This window comes from Glossina fuscipes, unplaced genomic scaffold (genome assembly GCF_014805625.2).
Source record: "Glossina fuscipes isolate IAEA_lab_2018 unplaced genomic scaffold, Yale_Gfus_2 61, whole genome shotgun sequence".
In the NCBI taxonomy this organism is placed as follows: domain Eukaryota; kingdom Metazoa; phylum Arthropoda; class Insecta; order Diptera; family Glossinidae; genus Glossina; species Glossina fuscipes.
In genome coordinates this window covers 814,076-833,419 of record NW_023998433.1, presented here as the reverse complement: position 1 = coordinate 833,419, position 19,344 = coordinate 814,076, and the positions used below count along the sequence as shown (strand labels likewise).

General features: G+C 34.1%; 1 protein-coding gene across 2 annotated transcripts in view; it reads right to left on the bottom strand.

The window, feature by feature from the left end:
* The window catches only part of LOC119637988 (phosphatase and actin regulator 2), a 271,425-nt gene that overhangs the window by 176,519 nt on the left and 75,562 nt on the right, over positions 1–19,344 (bottom strand). For both annotated transcript variants that reach the window (XM_038034487.1, XM_038034488.1), the window contains exons 2-4: positions 17,223–17,387; positions 17,016–17,114; positions 9,552–10,256 (exon numbers count right to left, since the gene is read on the bottom strand). In XM_038034487.1, the coding sequence (XP_037890415.1) occupies positions 9,552–10,256; positions 17,016–17,114; positions 17,223–17,387 (969 nt within the window). The remainder of the gene's footprint in view (positions 1–9,551; positions 10,257–17,015; positions 17,115–17,222; positions 17,388–19,344) is intronic.

Sequence of the window (19,344 nt, the reverse complement as noted above, 5' to 3'; positions counted from 1 at the left end):
TGATTTGGATGGTTGTTGTTCAAAATCACCTCCTAAGAAGATTGTAAATAACTTTCTGTATTTTAGATACAGATTTTGCAAACACAAAAAAAATTCATAAAAATATTTCGCGTATTATTTAAAATTATTATAACTGTTCTCAAGGCCAAAAGTTAAACAATGTTTGAATTTAATTGCAAATGACTTTGAATGATGAAAAGAAGAAAGTGTTCATAGAAATGAGTAAGAAAACAATGTTCACTTTTCGGCCAACATTTCAAACGGCTGCATATTATCATGCCCATGATCATGATGACGTCTGTGTTTTACTTTATAAAATCATTTAAATAAATATCATTTTAAGAAAATCTCAATCAAAAATCAACCCGGCTTTTGTGATCAACTGCAGTCTACATATATCAAATACGTCTTTTTTTTATTTTTATTAAAAACTAAACAGTAAAAGATTTCAACAAGAATTTTTTTCACTTTAGATATTGGTCCATGTCATTTTTATTGAGAAATTATTGAATGGTGACAAATGATTGCCCCTAGGTTTTTTTAAAAATCCAATTCTGGAACACGAGCTTTTCCCACCTTTCCACATAAATTTGCTCTTATTTTACCAATAACATGCATAATTTTGAGGAATATGATCATTGAGAGTTCGTGATATGTTGGAGTAAGTCAATGCTCCAACATAACTCCTAAGTAAATAATTCCCTGTAGAATTATATCCCATGATCTTTGTGGCAAGTTCATATTGGCCTTTTTCGGGATTACAGGATCATTGAATTTTCCTTCTAATAAATTAATTTTGTTACGAAAACTATGGCATATTGCATAATTTTGTTGAAGCCACATATTATCTGTGTCGAAATTCATCCTAGTTTTGCCACAAAAAATTATCTACCATGTTTTTCTAGCGTTCTCCATGGAGGGAAATTGCAATGCAATTTTTATGTTTAAAAATCACAATTTTCAGCCCATAAACCACGTTCAAAGATAATTGTTGTGTACGTGACAGTCTTTTCAGGACATCGCAATAATAGTTATTTGCGAATTCATTTAACCAAATATGAGTCTCGTCCCGCATGCACGAAATATAACCGTGGGTTCATTGTTTTCGTAATAAGTTTTAACAATTTCTGTACACTGCACAACTAAGTCTGTATTGTATACCACATATAATGGCATGGCCGAAAGAATTTATTAAAAAAAACGTAGTCCAAAACGTTATCAGAAATGTGTGTTATTTATGTTTACTTTCGGACCCATAATATGGGTGATGACCCTATATACATTATATATAAACGTTATGGGGGTCTCTAGTGCATCTTTTTTGAATTTACAAACGAAATAAAACAATTAGTTTGACCGTATTTTTCGGTACGGAGCGTAATATATATGAATTTTCATTATTAGTAATTTATAAAAAAAAAAAAATTAATAAATAAATACAAAAAAATGAATAAACAAACATAAAAGAATTGAAAAAGAAATGTTTCCGGTAATGGAACTGTGTATTATTAGACTGCAAAGTTGCATTATTATTTTCATACAAATTAATTAATTTTTATTTATGTATTTATTTATTTATTTATTTATTTTTTTTTTTTTTTGAGATATTTTCTTTGTTTTTACTTTATAAAATAAAAATTAAAAAAAAAGCATTTTTTCAAAGACGTTGAGACCAACACACATAAAAACACATGTCTCGTTATTATTGTTATTAATATTACTACTGTTCTTCTCGTTATTGTTGTTGTATGTATAATAAACGCAGAGTGTAAAAGAGTAGTTTTTTTTCATTTTTCTTCTTGTATAGAGAGAAGAATAAGCAGTAGCAGAAAAAAGAAAAAATAATGGAGAAAACAACTATACAACCACGAACTATACTTTATAAGGGTAGGCAGCAGATTTTATTTTTTTTTTCATTCTCTTTTATTATTATTTTTTTATATGCAATATTTTTGTATATGAATTTGTTTTAAACGCAAATTTTCTTTACACAAAAAAAGCAATCTTCTTTTCTCATTTTCTGTTATCTTTAAATTATTTCATGTATCTATATATATATATATACATATATATCTATATATGTATGTATATGGACATATTTTAATGCTTTTTATTGTTATCACATTTTATTTGTAGAAAAACCGTTTATGAAAAACTATATAAAACGACCTGCCGTCCACTGCGTATAATAAACGCGAACTGAGTTGATTTTTATTAAAGGCGGGTATGTGAAAAAAACGCATTAATTTCTGCTATAAACATCACAAAAACGATAAACTATGAAAGTTGCGGAAGAGTAAAATAATGAAAAAAGAGAGAAAGAGGGTGAGAGAGAGACAGAGAGAGCGGTAAAGAGAGCAACTCGACAAAGAGGCAAGTACGTAAGAGCCAGTATAAGAAGACAGGATAGAGTTGCCAAATACTTATGGTACGATATAATTTTTGAAAAGTTTCATTTTAAGTTTTGTTTCCTTCATTAAAATCATTAAAAAACAATTAAAAATCCTACTAAAGCATGCAAAATAGTGCCTAAAGTTTTTTATCAATACACGTGCAAATTATATATATTTTAAGCAATATATGTCCGATGTCCCATTCGTTTATCCACCCGTTGCTGTACGCTGCAATTTTTATAATCCAAAAACTTATATAGAAACCTAAATCACATGTCGCATATAACACATACATACATACACTTTTTATAAATAGTAGTTCTTCATATGCATATTTTAACTTTTCCTCATCGTTTGCCTATAATCCTTCCTGAATGTCAAACTTCCCTGAAAGTTGGGGCAATAATTGGAGCCGATCGCTGACAGGCCTAGAGTTTACAAGAAAGCTTTCAACGATGCATGTTATTCAAAATTTGTCAACAGTGGCCTTGCTTTCTCTTTTTATTTTTGAATGTGATGTACGTTTAATCGATGAAACGTATTCGGGATTAGATGCCATTTAAAAGCCTGGAAAATTAAAATCATGAAGAAGTGAAATGATAATCCTTTTACTTCTTCAGTACTTTACGAATTTTTAGATCTGTAATGTTATATTGCTAGTCAAACACAATCTTTTCTAATTTCATGAAGAAATGGTAAAAAAGTAATTGTTTTTCTTATTCGTACTCTTTAACACTTCAAATTTTTTATGATCCTGATATAAGCTATAAAAACGCTTTTAAATGTAAATTTTCCTTTTAGAAATTTTTATTAGTAATTAAGTGATGGAAAAATCAAAAAAAGGCTTGGACATTTTGAAGTTTGAAACATTTGTCAAATATTAAAGCGAAAATTAGTCAGAAAGGAAAAGTTGGTTAAAAGTAATGAGAATTTTTTATTAAATGAAATAGTTCCCTAAACCTAATACCTCAGTGCTGTTTTAAAAGGTAAACTTAACTACCCATTAACGTCGTCAGCACCATCTGCATATTTATCATCGTTTATCACGGCTAAAATGTCTTCCATTTATTCATCCTTCATTACAAGTTACTACATTTACGCCATGTAAATCTCAACCTAGCAATATCCTTCTGTTTACACATTGTCAAGCCAGGTGTACGCGTGGCTCGCTCAATGTTAAGCGCAGTTTCAAATGAAAATTCTCTCTTGAATATGGAGCCATTTCTTCGTGAATACTTCAGTCAAGTTTTAAGCGATATCTCCAAAAAATGAAGTAATGTTACCCAAAATTTTGAATCATGTATTTAGCAAAACTTGCGGCCCGTTTCTCTAGATAGAAAATTGTGACCTGAAGTGGCGTATTTCGAGAAACCCAGCAAAGAAAAAAAGGAATATATTGACGGGAGTTGCTTAACTTCTATTTTGCTAAAAAACATTACATATCTTAGGAATTTCGCTTTCACATGACTAATGCCCGCATATTAATAAAATTTTCTCATTTTTTTGTTTTATATGTAGACATGGGAAATGACTTCCTTTTTAATGAACAGAAAGTAAGGCAATCTCCATAAGCTGCGTTTACATAGTTTAATTCATTTTTTTCCAAACTATCAACTTAAATGCTTTTAAATGTAAGTAATTAACTAGGGCCGAATTTGTAAGCATCGTGCTCTATGTTAAGTTTTTATCACTTAGGGAAACTTATTAAAGAGTCTTGTAACTCATTGTCGATTGCGTTAATTTCAATCATCTGTTATTTTGTGAAAGCATAAATTAGACATTTTACTGACCAGCTTGGAAGCTTCAAACGCGTGGAAAAAAAACCTGCAATAAATTAATAGAATATTTTGCCACTTCTATAAATCGTGTTGACATGACGCCATGGTTGCATGATATTCAAGCTTTATCTCAAAGGTCATGTCATAAATTTTTTAGTTATTTATTATTATTTCTTGGTTGCTATACTTCGTAACTAAATTTCATTTTATGCAACTATTATATATTTTGCTTAATTATTTATTCTCTGGCAACCCTAAACTTGTACAGAATTAAGAGAAGTTTGGAATAAGGAGTTTCCTGGAGTCTAAAGAGTATTTAAAAATCATTTTCATTTACTCTTCCCCATAAAATTCAAGCTAATGCTGCCGCTTTTAAGAAAATCAAAAAGAATAAACAAAAACGACAGGCATGTGCATTAAGTAAACAAAAGAAAAAAAAAAAAAAAAAATTATAATAAAAAAAATCATTTGTTATTTAACATTACATTTAGTACCCACAGCAAAGAAAAGGAAAAAAAATAAACATACAAAAAAAAAAAAATAACAAACAATAATCGGGAATAAACTTATACCGGAACGTGTGTATGTTTAATAGCTTAAGAAGTTGCGTTTATTTATTAATTTAATCACTACGAAGAATATTCATTCATTAAAACACACACACACACATTGTGTGCTTAGTTTTTATCATAGGCGACGGTTATTATAAAATTACCTCAGGTGAAATTCTTTTGGTGAAAAGAAAAGTAAACGATATTAAAAAGTGCGACAGCGCATCTGATCGTTTTTAATTAAATATAAAGGCAATAAAACTACAGTGTAAAGGGGCAGATTTCGTTTTTCTTGTTTTTCTTCTCTGTGGGTTTACCCGCTTTCGTGGTTAATTGGGGGTCGTTCAGTGGCACTCAAGTAAATAAACAAAAGAAAATGAGCAAACCACAGAAGGACATTGTCAACAATTGCTGCTATAAAGCAACCCTGCGCATTTGCAGAAATATTTTAGAATATCAAGCAATAGCACAGACTTACTCCTTGTTTTCAAGGACTAACATGGAGTAGCATAGGTGAGGGCGACATTAAATAAATACGTAGTATTGGTCAAACATCCACCGTCTCAGGGACGCCAAGGAAGAAGGAGTAACAATGAATCAAACACGAAAATCATGCCGGCCAAATCCGGAAATTAAGGGACACCTCAAGGCGCACAAGTGGCCATGCGAGAAAGTCCGGAAGTGATACCCGATCCGTTCAAGAGGAGTATTCGAATCCAGCACTCACCTGAGCAACTGGGCGGGAATCGTACACAAAAGAGAAGTTATTCGTCACCGCCGGTTCTTCAAGAGAAACCACTGACGATAAGGAAAGGTGAAAACTCATTTGTCAAGCTGGGAGAGAAAATTGGAGAACTCATCGAAATGATGATGAATGCTCAGAGATTCCACTATCCAGACGGAAAAGAGAACCAGAGCAAATGCTACGAAAAGACTTAGAGAAGAAGGATCCGCGGGTGCTACTCCTGCGAAAAAAAGTAGACAGACGGGCGATGTGATAGATTCCAATAAGGAAGCGCCAAAACATCCAAAATACGCCAATGAAAAGTGGACCGTGGTCCAAGCGAAAAATAGAAAGGTCAAGACAATCAAATTGGTGAAAAAGCCGGATGGGATTGTAATTAAGCAAATGGGCACTAGGACTTGCAGCGATATTCTGAAAAGAGTAAAAAATGATGCGGAGTTACAAAAAGTCGGCGAAATTGTGACTAGAATACAGAAAACAGTGAAAGGAGAAATACTGCTGGAATTTAAGCAAAGCGCGAAAGAAGAAAACATTGCTTACTGCTTACCAACATTTGGTGGAAAAAGCGCTCGGCCAGCAGGTTAATGCCAAACTAATGATTAAGCAAACAAAGCTCAAGTTTAGGGACCTAGATGAAGTGACTTCGGCGGATGACTTAATAGTAGCCGTAAATACGAGGTTCAACAGCTTGAATATCAAGAAGGAAGCAGTCATGTCAATCAGGAATGCATATGCCGGCACACAAACAGCAACTCTATCAGTCCCAACAGAAAGTGCTAAAGAGTTACTTAAAACCGGGAAAATCAAAGTTGGTTGGGTAGTAAGCGGGATCAAAGAAAAGTACGCAGTACTGAAATGCTATAGATGCTTCGAAGGAAGCCACATCACTAGGAACTGCAAAGAAAAACAAGATAGAAGCAAGTGCTGTCTAAAATGCAGCGAAGAAGGTCACCGAACAAAGATTGTACTAAGAGTCCGTGTTGTGGGATTTGCCAAGAACAAGGCAGAAATTGGCCGGTAAACACACGCGGCACTAACAGTAATAGACAGCTATGAAGTGTATGCAAATAAACATAAATCATTGCCGGGCTGCACAAGAAGTACTTAAATAAAACGCCCGAGAACTTTCAATTGACCTTGTAGTGCTGAGTGAGCCGTATAAGGTAGGCTCCGGAAACAGGTGGACGAAGAATAAGACTGGTACTGAAGCCTTTTATCAATGCGGCTCGCATCCGCCAAAAATGAGATTTATCTCAGCAGGGGAGGGCTACGTTTATGTTAAATATAAAGCGGCTTATCTTTACAGCTGCTATTTCCCGGCAAGTAAAAACCAAACGGACTTCGAAAAGCGAATAGGTGAGCTATGTAGCGGCGCAAGGGGGAAAATACCGATAATTTTCCCCAGTGATTTTAAAGTCTGGGTGACTGATTGCGGTAACAAGTGGACGAACGCTACGGGCAGAATAGTGCTTGAATCCTTAGCCTCACTAGATATGGCAAATCTAAACGCAGGTGATAAAAATACGTTCAACAGAGACGGTCGCGACCCCGCGATCGATATTACCAAGGCCAGCAGTGCATTGGCCTTGCGTATAGAATCGGGTATTAGCAAGATATATACCCAAACTGACCACGTAGCAATAATCTAGGAACTACAGCAGAGCCAGTGGGCGAATAGGGTAAGACTTCCTCCCACGGATCCCAAATGGAAACCAGAATTTCTAGACAAAGAACTCTTCGAGCATATGTTGGAAGAAGCAGAACCCAGAAACTCGGTACAGCCTTCCAGTATGGAGGTTATAGCACGGATTATAAAAGCCTGTGAGAGTTCAATGACAAGAGGTTGCTTCTATAAAAGCAAGGAGCCAGTATACTGGTGGACAGACGAGACAGCCGAACTAAGTGCTCAATGTAACAGAGCGAGGCGTGTCTACCACAGATCAAGGGGGACTAGTGCTTATCTAAGAATTCAAACTCAGGCGAAGGCTTTTTAAAAAAGCGATAATGGTCAGCAAGAAAAACTGTTTCTAGAAACTGATTAATGAGATAAGTGAGGACCCATGGATTATGACGTATAAGTTGGCAATGAACAAGTTCAAATATTCAGACCAACTAAGCTGCGCAGAATTTGTGAAAGAAATAATCGGCATCCTGTTTCTCCAGAAAGGCATGTTTGTATATGTGTCACTGATTGAGGTGAGAGATGATCTTATTTTCACCGGGACTGAAGAGATTGTTGCCATTGCAAGGGAAATTAAAGGCCAGAAAGCGCCGCGTCCTGATGGCATCCCAAACTGCGCTATTAAGCAAGCCATGTTGGCAAGGCCAGCTATGTTTGTGAGCACATTCAACGCTGGTTTGAAAGCACAAATTTTGCCAGATAAGTGGAAACAACAAACGCTGGTGTTGCTGTCAAAGCCAAAGAAGGCATCGCATGAAGCAAACGCATATCGCTCTATTTGTCGATTGCATACGACAGACAAAGTGTATGAGAAGATCATTCGAAATCGTTTAGAAGAATCACAGCAGAGATCTAAAAGGCTGTCGGACTTCCAATTTGGCTTCAGGAAAAAAAAGCCCAATGGAAGCAATAAAGGTGATTACGAATATTGCAGCAGAAGCGATAAAAGGAACACGCTGGATGAAAGGCGACAAAAATTATTGCTTAGTAATAGCATTAGACATTGAAAATGCATTCAACTTAGCAAACTGCTATTGTGTCATAGCCGCCCTACAGGAAAGAAGAGTCCCACCGCATCTTATAAATATAGTGGCTAGTTATTATACTGGCAGGAATCTTCGATACGTTACGGATAAAGAGTGTACAGAAAGGCTGATCACTGGAGATGTGCTTCAGGGATCAGTCCGAGGCCTTACCACTACAGCGAATAAAACCGCCGACATGATTAAGAGGTGGCTGCGGTGAATGGATTTGGATCTAGAGAAAGAAAAAACAGAAACGGTATTAATATCCTCTAGGAAGAAGATTGAGAAAGTGACTATCCAAGTGGGAGATACGAGGATACAGTCACAAGAAGCCATAATAAACCTAGGAGTGATGATCGACTGCAGACTTTCGTTTAAACGGCATCTCCACTACACGAGCGAAAAGGCAGCGAAGGTAGCAAAGTCGCTGGCGCGCTTACTGCCAAACTTACGGGGCCGTAGGCAAGACCGTAGAAAGCTGATCGCAGAAGTGGTAATTGCGGCAATAATGTAGGGTTCTTCGGTGTGGAAAAAGACCCTTGCTATACCGTCATGCACGGGAGACATCGAATCAGCATACAGCCTATACGCTCTAAGGGTGTGCACCGCATATCGGACGGTGTCGGAAGAAGCGGCCTTGGTTATCGCTTGTATTATACCAATCGACTTGCGAGCTAAAGAAGGTATGTATAAGGCTGAATTCTACAGATTGTCGGCTGAAGCGGCTAAGCAGCGAGAAAAACAGCGATTGGTGGAAGATTGGCAGGAGCGCTGGAGCAGAGCGAGTAAGGGTAGGTGGACGCACGGGCTCATACCAGATTTGCGGCCCTGGGTGAATAGGCAACATGGTGAGGTTGACTTTTATTTGACACAGCTAATTAGCGAGCATGGTTGCTATAGATTATAGGTTTAAAATAGACTAATTCTAACTAATTCTGTAGTTCTTGTGAGTGCATCAAACACGCTGAACATGTTTTCTTTGTCTGTCCGAAATACCATCACGAAAGACAGAGACTGCAGACGGAAATTAGAGTGTTGCCTCTCCCCGACAATCTTGTAACAAATATGTTGCACGACCTGAAAATATGGAAGGCGATAGAAGTGTTCGCCGCAAACGTTGTGAGAAAATAAACACGCGAAGGGCGCCAACGTAGGCTTTTAAGTAGTGCCTAAACGGTCACCTTCTCTGTGAAGGTATACGTAAACCACAGGGTAGGGAATAGGAGAGATGCTTTTCGGCGGGTTAAAGTCTCGCAGTGCCCTGTTGGGGTTCTGTTGATGGTTTTCCACCTTACAAACACAAACACACACACACACGCACACATAATAAGTACATAAATATTTCATACATTGTCATAAGCAAATGTTTGCCACTTACCGTTATTATTAGTGATAGCGAATCGTTGCTGTAATTGCTGTGCCAATGCCTGATGATGTTGAGCCAATGGTGTTAAAGGTGGAGGCTGTACGCCTAACTGATGTGGTGCTGATTGAGAATGTGGTACACAACCGCTACTGGTGCTGCTACCGCCACCAGAACCACCAGTTGTAGTTACAACGGTGTCCGTTGTATTAGCGGAAATACCGTTATTATTATTATTGTTATTATTGTTGTTACTATTATTATTATTATTATTATTACTATTGTGATTACTATTGCTGTTACTATTGTTATTGTTATTAATATTTGACGTATTACCACCAGCGTGTGTACCAGTAATTGATGTCGATGTTGTGGATATTGAGGTAATATTACTGCCTCCTACAATGTTTGTACCATTAAGCATGGAATTCAATTGGAATTGTTGTATAGACATAGAGCTGTTAACATGTGTTTGTTGTTGTGATTGTTGTTGTTGCTGTTGCTGCTGTTGATGGTGGTGCTGTTGCTGTAATTGTGAATTTTGTTGTTGCTGCTGTTGCTGATGATGACTACTAATACTAGTATTGCCACTGCCGGCTGTAGTGGTAATAATGGAATTGTTTTGGACGGCTGATGATAAAATCGAACCGTTGGCATTGTTGCTACTACTGGTACTATTCAGATTATTGGCATTGGAATTATTATAATACGAATCTTCACCTGTTTTTAAGAATAAAATTTAATAAAATTATCTAATAAACACAACAATAATAAAAGAATATAAAAAATATAAATAAGAAACTAAATAATTAAAACTTTTGAAATATATAAAATCAAACATTCCAAAAAAAGAAAAAGTGATGACTGCTTTAGATCTACTTCACATGTAAGAAAACGCGCTACGTCATCTAAATTTTAAGAATATAATGTTAAGCTTACTTTTGGAAATCTTAATCACTTTACTCAGTACTATTATTTCTTTTACTTATCAAGATGTGATGAGATATATTTTTTAGATATTCAAGCTCATTATGCCTTAAGGTTCTCAGTTACCAGGACAGCATAGTGACACTAATGCAAGATTCATTGCCTTCTCTTTGCATTAATTTGTGCATTGATGACAGTTATCGCTTATCACTATTATTAGTATTTATTTTGAACCTCTAAAGCATGGCACTTACTTAATATAATATCAAGAATAAAGCTACAAACATTTTCTATGAAAATTAGTCAATTTTACGGATAAATTTGTTAAAACGCCGCGATCGCAAAAATGAAGATAAAAAGCTGAAATTCGGCATAAACATTCCGTAATAAATTGAAAATCTAAAGCTAGGAAAACAGGTATGATCTGTCCACATGCGCTCCTAAGCCGCAGAGGAAACTGAAGCAAACTCGTAAAACCTTCAAAATTTTTCCAAATTGTCGTCTATAACTGTCGATGCAGTGAAGATATTTCCTAAAGACTTTTACGCAGATATTTGTCAGAACCACTTGCACTTTCAGTCCAAATATGGTTTCGATCGATTTACTATTACGTCGACAGTTAACAGTTAAATGAGTGAGTCAACATATATGGATCACGTTTTCGGAGGACTGAACAAAGTTTTATACAATGACATTTTTTGTAGCTTCTAACACCCTTTACGTGAATACTTATAATAATACCAACTTACCAAACACCATGTGTGTTTGGATTTCTTATAACTTTTCTTGTTTTTTTTTTTTTAACAACTATAATTATAATTACAACATATATGTTTTAGATATTCTGCTTATACTAGTCAAACGTTCCCTAAAGAATTTCATTACTAGGTACTCCAGAAATCGCAGATGTTAACGCGTTGTGTTATATGCATTTCTTTTAAAGCATGTGGAATGCAAATTTACAACTTTTTCACAAATTCCAGTGCTTTTGTGCGCTCACTAACAGCTGTTTTGGGTGAATTAAACTTTTCTGTGCCGATCAGCTGCAATCATAACCTTTATTTGTTTATCGTATCGGTATTTGATCTACCAAGACACGGTCAACTTTCATTAAAAAATTTCCGCAACGAATTTCGCAAACCAATGTTGGCAAGTGCATTCCGTTACAGCATTAATTCGATACACAGTACACATTTTTCCTACTACTATAACACAACTGATCACTTTGAAAGTTTTCTATAAAATAAACATAGGCCTGCTCTATATAACCTATATATCTATCTGATTGTCTGTCTAGCTACCTTAAGAAGTTATTTTAACCTGATTTTTAAAAAAACAACAAGAAATTTCCAAACTACTTTATACATACGCATTTCCAATAGTTATCGAATTGATAAAATTTTAATTCTAATTTATTTCAAATTTCTTTTAATTAGGTGAAGAATATAGTAGTGGTAACAAAGATAGTGGTAGCATATGCTTTCTAGCAACGCAAACTTAAAAAGTCCCTTATAGAAGAGTAAAAAGGAATGGCGCAGAATGTAAAAATGGCAAATTCTATTTGTTAGATATGTAGCTCGTCATTATATATGTAATAAGAAAACACACGAATTGGGAACATTAGGGAGTATAAAGTGATAGTATCAAAAAGTCATTTAACGAAAATAAAACGTGATATACATGCAAAGTCAACTGTTTAACCATTAATTGCTGGCTTATCATCAAACCAATCGGGAATTGATTAAAGCTCGAATTGGCAGCAGCACATCTAAGCACATATTTATAGATACTCGTGATCGGTTCGCTGCTCCTTTATCTAAATAACAAACCTGTTTTGAAATCTAATTGATCTTCGTACGGATTATAACGAATATCTGCTGTTAACAAAACTAGAGTTGATGGGATCCTTATCAGGAAAGACTCTCCGTTCAAGACGACAAATCCACTCTAGTGACATCTCTGCATATATTTCGAGTCTTTGGATACCCCCCTTTTTTACCCACCAAGGCAGTCCACGTTTTTCGAGAGTTATGTCTTTGCTAGGCTACGTTATATCGTTAAGTAAAAAATAACAAAGCCTAATAAAACAACTGCTAAGTTTAAAAAGTGGGAAGCATGCGTACGTAAAACAAACTAAACTAATCTAAACTAATTGCGATCACAAATCCAAGAAACTAAGTTATTGCTACTCATTTTCGTGCACAACTACAACACAAGCAATGAACGAATGCAATATACAAATCGAATTACAAGAAATTGCAGGGACATTATGCTACTCCCTTTTTTTAATAACTCGTAACCGACGTGCTAAAACTATCAGAAAAATCAGGAAATGTTCTCAATAATGATTAAAGCATACACTTTATGCTTTCGCGGACAGTATGTTCAATAAAAATATTGTCTATAAGCCACCGTAAAGTTCTCTCAAGAATACAATCTGTATGTTTATATAAAGTCTTAGTTCCCTCCCGCTGTTGGCAATTGCAATCGATTTTTTATCTTCCTCTTTTTTTTGATATAAAAGAAAATATATAAAGCTTCGTAAAACTGAATTACGAAACATGAAAATAATCGACTTTTTACATAATATTCGTCATGACGCAGTTGGTACGAGGCTCATTCCCGATAGCCATTGTGCAGTGTTTGAGACTGGGAACTTGAATTTTTTCAATCGGTCGCATTCTTGGCGCAAGACATGTCAGTGAAATTTCAGTGAGATTTCATCGTAAGAGATTAAAAATTTGCGGTCTGTCGACTAAACACCAAAAAAAAAAAAAGGAAACGAGCAGATGGACAGACGGGCTTAGGTCGACTCGAAATGCGATTAAGAAGTGTTTTTGTGAGAATTTTCAATTTTTGTTCAGTTTTTCTAATAATTTTGTTATTGGCCTAATATCAATGTCCAATTATCAGCTATCTTAAAAAGAGCGAGAACCAAGTGGAGAAAGCCCACTTTTTAACAAAACCAAAGATGTAACATGTACGAACAGTGGACTAACTTCACGTCAATCACTTTTCGGAGGTTTTCCAAAATCGAAAAGTAACAGTATGTATAGCAAAACTAAATTACTGTTTTTACTCAGCCCAGTGAATCAGTCATCTGCTACTGATTCGGTGAATTCTTGAAGAAAAAGAAATAAATAAATTTTTTGTTGCCCTTGGATATGTCATTTAATTTTTTCTTTTCTGTTTTTTTTTCGTCATTTGCAATTTAACCGAATGTATGGTAATTTAAAAATATTAGCGTCGACATTTTTCTATGAAATCATGCCTTGATCTAATGTAAATTTTTCTATATATTTGACACCAAGATAGTGCGACATATTCGAAGCGCATATATTTTAAATTGTATAGAGTTTCCTTTATTTGCACATTCTATTCAAATTTACCGTAAGCTTGCTAACAGAGCATCACACTTTCCTGTTGATAAACAAGTTGTCAAAATCGAAAAAAAGGTTACTATGTAAAAAAACTGTTATAGGTAAGTTGCACTTAACCTTAAAGTTGCGCTTTAAGTTGAAGCTCTCTTGATAGCCGATTTTTAAGCTTTAATGGAATGAGCTTTATCAAGTGTTGAAGAGAAGAAAAGCTTTTGCACAAAGCTTAAATGTGAAGTCGACCTCTATAACGCGAAAACCAAACTAAAAGCCAAGCATTCTCAATTGAAATATTTTTTTTATTATTTTGTCTTTTTAATACAAGTATTCTTGTATACGATTACATTTTAACCGTAAATAAATCAAGCATAAACGAGTTTGATTTTGATTTTTCGAAAAGAATATTATGACATTGAAATTTTTGAGTAAAAAGAGCTTTTGCAGCGTAATAATGGAAAATAATTTAATACATAAAATTGCACAAAAATAAACGATGCCTTGGAAATATAAGTTGTAATATTTTCTCTTAAATATAAACCTGAATTGAAGAAACTATGGAAGTAATTTACACTGTACTGATGCACTGTCTTAAATAATATAAGCTTTTTCGCATTGACCCTGTTCTCACGGCACGCTTATTAACGATACTATTAATATACCAGATTTTGATTTCTTTACCGTCTTAACTAATTAAATTTAAGTTAACCTTTGACACAGAACAATTGCACAATCTCGATTAAAACACATAACATAAATAAATTCCAGATATAAAGAATATTAAAAAGCCATTTATAAACTTTTTCAAGCAATATTGTAAATATTTTTAGAAAAGTTTAGAGATTTGTTTCTTAAATTTTTACCCGCATATATATTTCCATACATATATATATATATATATATACGCGCGTTAACTTATCTCTTTTGTTTGACATTTATGCATTTACACTTCTGCTGATGGATGGTATAATTATATCCAGCAATGCAGATTGATGGTATCCTAGATACGTTATTGATAGAACAAATAGAGATCTGACGTAATTGACGATTACCTGCCAAAAGTTTTAAAATATACATAATCTATCTATTCTTAAAACATTGCAATTTAATCACTGTGCACAAGTTCACCACAAGTGTTAGAGCAAAACTGGCCACGAACACGGCTACAATTGCCACCAATTGTAACTTATCACTTACCGTAGATACACGTTGAAAAGAAAAAATTCTTATAAAAACATAAATCAAACGCTATCTAAAAAGAACTTAGGCTAAATGCGCCCAACTGAAAGTTCTGTAATTAAAGAAACATTTTATAATATTCATAAAGGTATATGGGTCTATTGTAGTGGTGGGTATGAAGGGTTCGTTTCACTCATAAATTCTCTATCAGTTGATGATGGCCTTTTACAATGCCTTTTGCAATGTTTTACAATTTGCTTTTCCAAGGGTAAGGGTATCGTGTCAAGCAAGTTTCGTGATTTTTATAATTTTTATTGATAGTCAAAACAAATTGCTCATGTCAATTGACTTATTGAAAAAGGATATGCGTTAGAATGCTGCCGAAATCAAAAGTTTTCCGAATGAACTTTAACACAAACTATATGGATTTTCAAACACATTTGTCTGCTTCTTAATGGCATTCATGGGCGTTAATATTTGAAAAAATCCATTATTGCGCTGTATACAACTCCCACAAGGAAATAAAATAGATCCACCTTTTATTACACCCATCGATTCAGGATCCCACCGTTTGCATCCATTTAAGCTTCTGCTGTCTGTCTGTCGGAATGTCTTCTTTTCCTATATTCAACCTAAAGGTCGTAATTTTTGATATGTTTTGGTAAAATACGGTACATCGGCGTGTCTTTGTCCAAGGACGAACAGTATTGAAAATAATTCGGATCGAACCAGTTTTTCGAGCACTCTCCAACAAAGCCTTATTGATAACTTTATTAAGCGAAATGGGATAGGTTTATGGTACGCCATATCTCACTATAGTGTTTTCACTTGTTTTTAAAGTAAGTTCAATAATTCTAAGGATTGGCATGAAGGCACATAAAGATGAACATTAATCTCTACCTTGACGATATTATTTTGCTTTATTGTCTTTTTTATTCCAAGTGTACCGACCAAATATACACCATACGAACCTTTATTAGTGTATCATGCCATAAGAATTGTATTCCCTTTATTGAAAGAATAATTTAATATCAAATTTTTCTTCTTTTTATTCATAATAGTAATTATAATTTAAAACATATCTAAACGTATATATATACGACTAAGGACTTGAAGAGATTAAAAAGATTACAATTGTCAAAGAAAAAAGACAAAAAGAAGAAATCTCGTTACCGATCTTTTACGTCTCAGCGTTGAAGCAGGAGAATTGGTCCTAAGTGGTCGTTTAAGAGTTAATAAAGTCGTTCTATAGGACGTGTAATCGCAGAGCGAAGAAAGAGAAAATCATAATATGCAAATAGTCTGCTGAGATAAATAAAATTTTTAAAAGCAGTCTTTTGTCTGAGATTCTCTACAGTACAGTAAATATGCTACTATGGTACAATTTTATTAATAGTTTCGAATAATAAAAAAAAGGAAAATTTTGCATATAATTTATTTAGAAGCAATGAAATAATATTAAGTCAACATATTTAAAAGAAATTGTTACTATCAAAAATGATATGAAAAAAAAAATGAAGCAAAAAACATGCACGAAAATTATATTCGACTAAGTGTTTGTACACCCGTTGGTTTTATTTCACAAGCAAGACTTAAAAACAAAAATTAAATTTCGATAGTCTAGCTTGTTGGATTTGTGTGGGGAATTTTGCGGTGCTTCGGTTGTTTTTTTTCAAACAAAACTGTTCTCTATATTTTTTTTTAATTTGGGCCTATCCTTCGATCGATTTGGTTCATTTTCAATTTTTCCATACGGACGGACATAGACGCCTTCACCGATTCAAAATTTGGTAGTGAATAGTGGCGTGTCTGAAGCTTCTTTGTGGCTGCCATAAAGGTTTAGATAAAATGCACACATCGCCAACCTTTGGCTGTGGGTATAAAAAATGGCAACGTAGTACCATATAATTATTTCATTAGGATAACAATTTTAAAGGATTCAGTTATATCGGCCCTATATCCAGGATTGATTTTTTTAACTTATAAAATTAAAACTTACCTGGCTCTTGAATATTTCCTAGTGGACTTTCCGGCAATAAAATACCTTTCTGTACAAGTTCTTCACGATTGGCACGTACTGAAATTTTACGTTCAAGGGCTGCAATCGAAATGAAATACCGTTAAAACAAAACTAGAGAATACCGTTATTCTTCCCTTTCTTTTTTTTTTTGTGAATATATGTATTGTGTTTATATATGCAACTTACATTTTGAGGCAGCTTCGAATTTTTCGCTTTTCTTTTTTCGCCGCCATTTCCACGGTTTGAAGAAACGCCCTAAAGCACTTAATTTACTTTTACGTTCCAAAGGTGGTGTACGTGTGCCAGAGCCCAAACTATTTGTACGCAGTGCAGCACCGTTTTGTTTTTTAGCTGAAAATCATTAAATAAAAAAGAGAAATTAAAATTTGCATGAAACACTTTAAAAATAAAATCTAAAATTACTCGAAGAGAATTCTAATTTTTTTGATAGTCGTACTATAACTTGCCGCAAAAAAATATTTGCTTAAATAAAGCAATAAATTAAAACGAAATGTAATTATAATTATAAATTACTTATTTATTGTCAAGACATTTTGTAAACAAATTTACAAAGTACGGATTTAAAGGCTGCCGGATAACTTAGATCATATTGCTCGCCTGTAGTGAAAATCGTACCTGAGTATTTGGTTGCGATCTCTTGCCTATTCGGCTATTCATGCGGATAAATACTAAATAATAATAAATAATAACTTATTATTTTGAATAAATCCTAAATGAAAAATACGTGGTAATTATTAATTCAATGTAAACAATATTGTGCTCGATAACCTTCTGTTGGCTCTCCAGTGACTTTGCGAGTCCTTCATCATAAAATCTTTCTGATTTCAAATAGGTTATGGTGCATAGTTTTCACGAGCCTATCTTTGATTATTAAAATTAATATCTGGTAGAAAGTTTTGTAGAGACCATCTCTAGATACCATGATCTAAATTGGTTAAATCCTTAGCCATTGAGAGTTTATGAGAACTAACGTTACGACGATAGTGAGAGACATCTTTCATGTAGATGAACTGAACGGTTTCCTCTTAATTTGACTTGAATTTGAAGTAGAACAAGATGTATTCAGCTTTGGTAACAGCCTTCAATCGCAATGAATGCTTACTATGACCTTTGAAGGCCTTTTTGTAGGATTTAACATAGACTGTATAGATTCAATTAGCTCGAAAGCGTCAAGTTTAGTTTGCACATAAACTTACTCGATCGAAAAAGTCTCTTTCACTTGTTGCAACTCTGGTTTATAACTAAAGCTATCCATTTATATTGTAGGAGCAGTAAATGCGTCTAACAAATGAATTCAAAGCAACACAACAACGAGTAATTGTTAATATTTTTCGATGAAACTTAGTCCGAGATAATGGTGAACATACTTTGCTAAGTTTGGATTGCGCAGATCCATTCTTTCAAAGATCCAAATATAGTCGTGACAGGAAAGCATTTATATAGCAACGGGGTTTGATTTTTTTATATTCTATTAATTAACTTCACTAGCTTTGCGACAAGTAACAATTTTTTTTTTTGTCAATATTCATTACCTGGACAGGTTCCAACAACGAGGAAAGGCAAATTTGGGCAAATTTGTTTGATATAATTTAATATATGAGAGAAATAAAGCCTAACCATAAGGAGATTTACATTTGAAGATCCCTAAAAATGTAAACTATGCCCATTGTGCAGTTATTCATTATTATTTTTTACTGGGAAAAAGATTCATTTTCATTCACTTTCAGTGGCGCAGTCTATAAATACAGTTCCAAATATATTTAACCTATAAACAACATTTGTATAGATGCGTTTGTAAGTTTTCTAAGCTTAAAATAAAAGATTAACTCTGTTCAAATTGTATTTCCGGTTTACCCAAAATCCCAAATGTATAGATAAACAAACATTCACATGTTCATTGAATTGTTTAAGTTTGAATAGCACACTAACTGATTGACTGACTGACTTTTCTATGTATATAATATTATTATTAAAATATAACAAGTAATTGTGCCAACAATATTCAACTAAATGTGATGTGAAAATGGATAAAAACGCGCGCGCGTACGCACGCAAACAAATGTATGTGCTATGCACATACGCATCTTATATTCGTTTATATTAGTTTGGGGAAAAAGAAATCCATTATTTTTATATGAACTTCAGGACTTTATGTAACATGCTTCGGATTGTCCGATTTGGGTCAAATAGGCACCGTTTTGTTGTACGATTTGTTGCCATTTTAAAGGTAACTTCAAAAGGCCTCTCTCATAGAAGTCCTGGCCTCTATTTGCAAAAAACTCTAGTA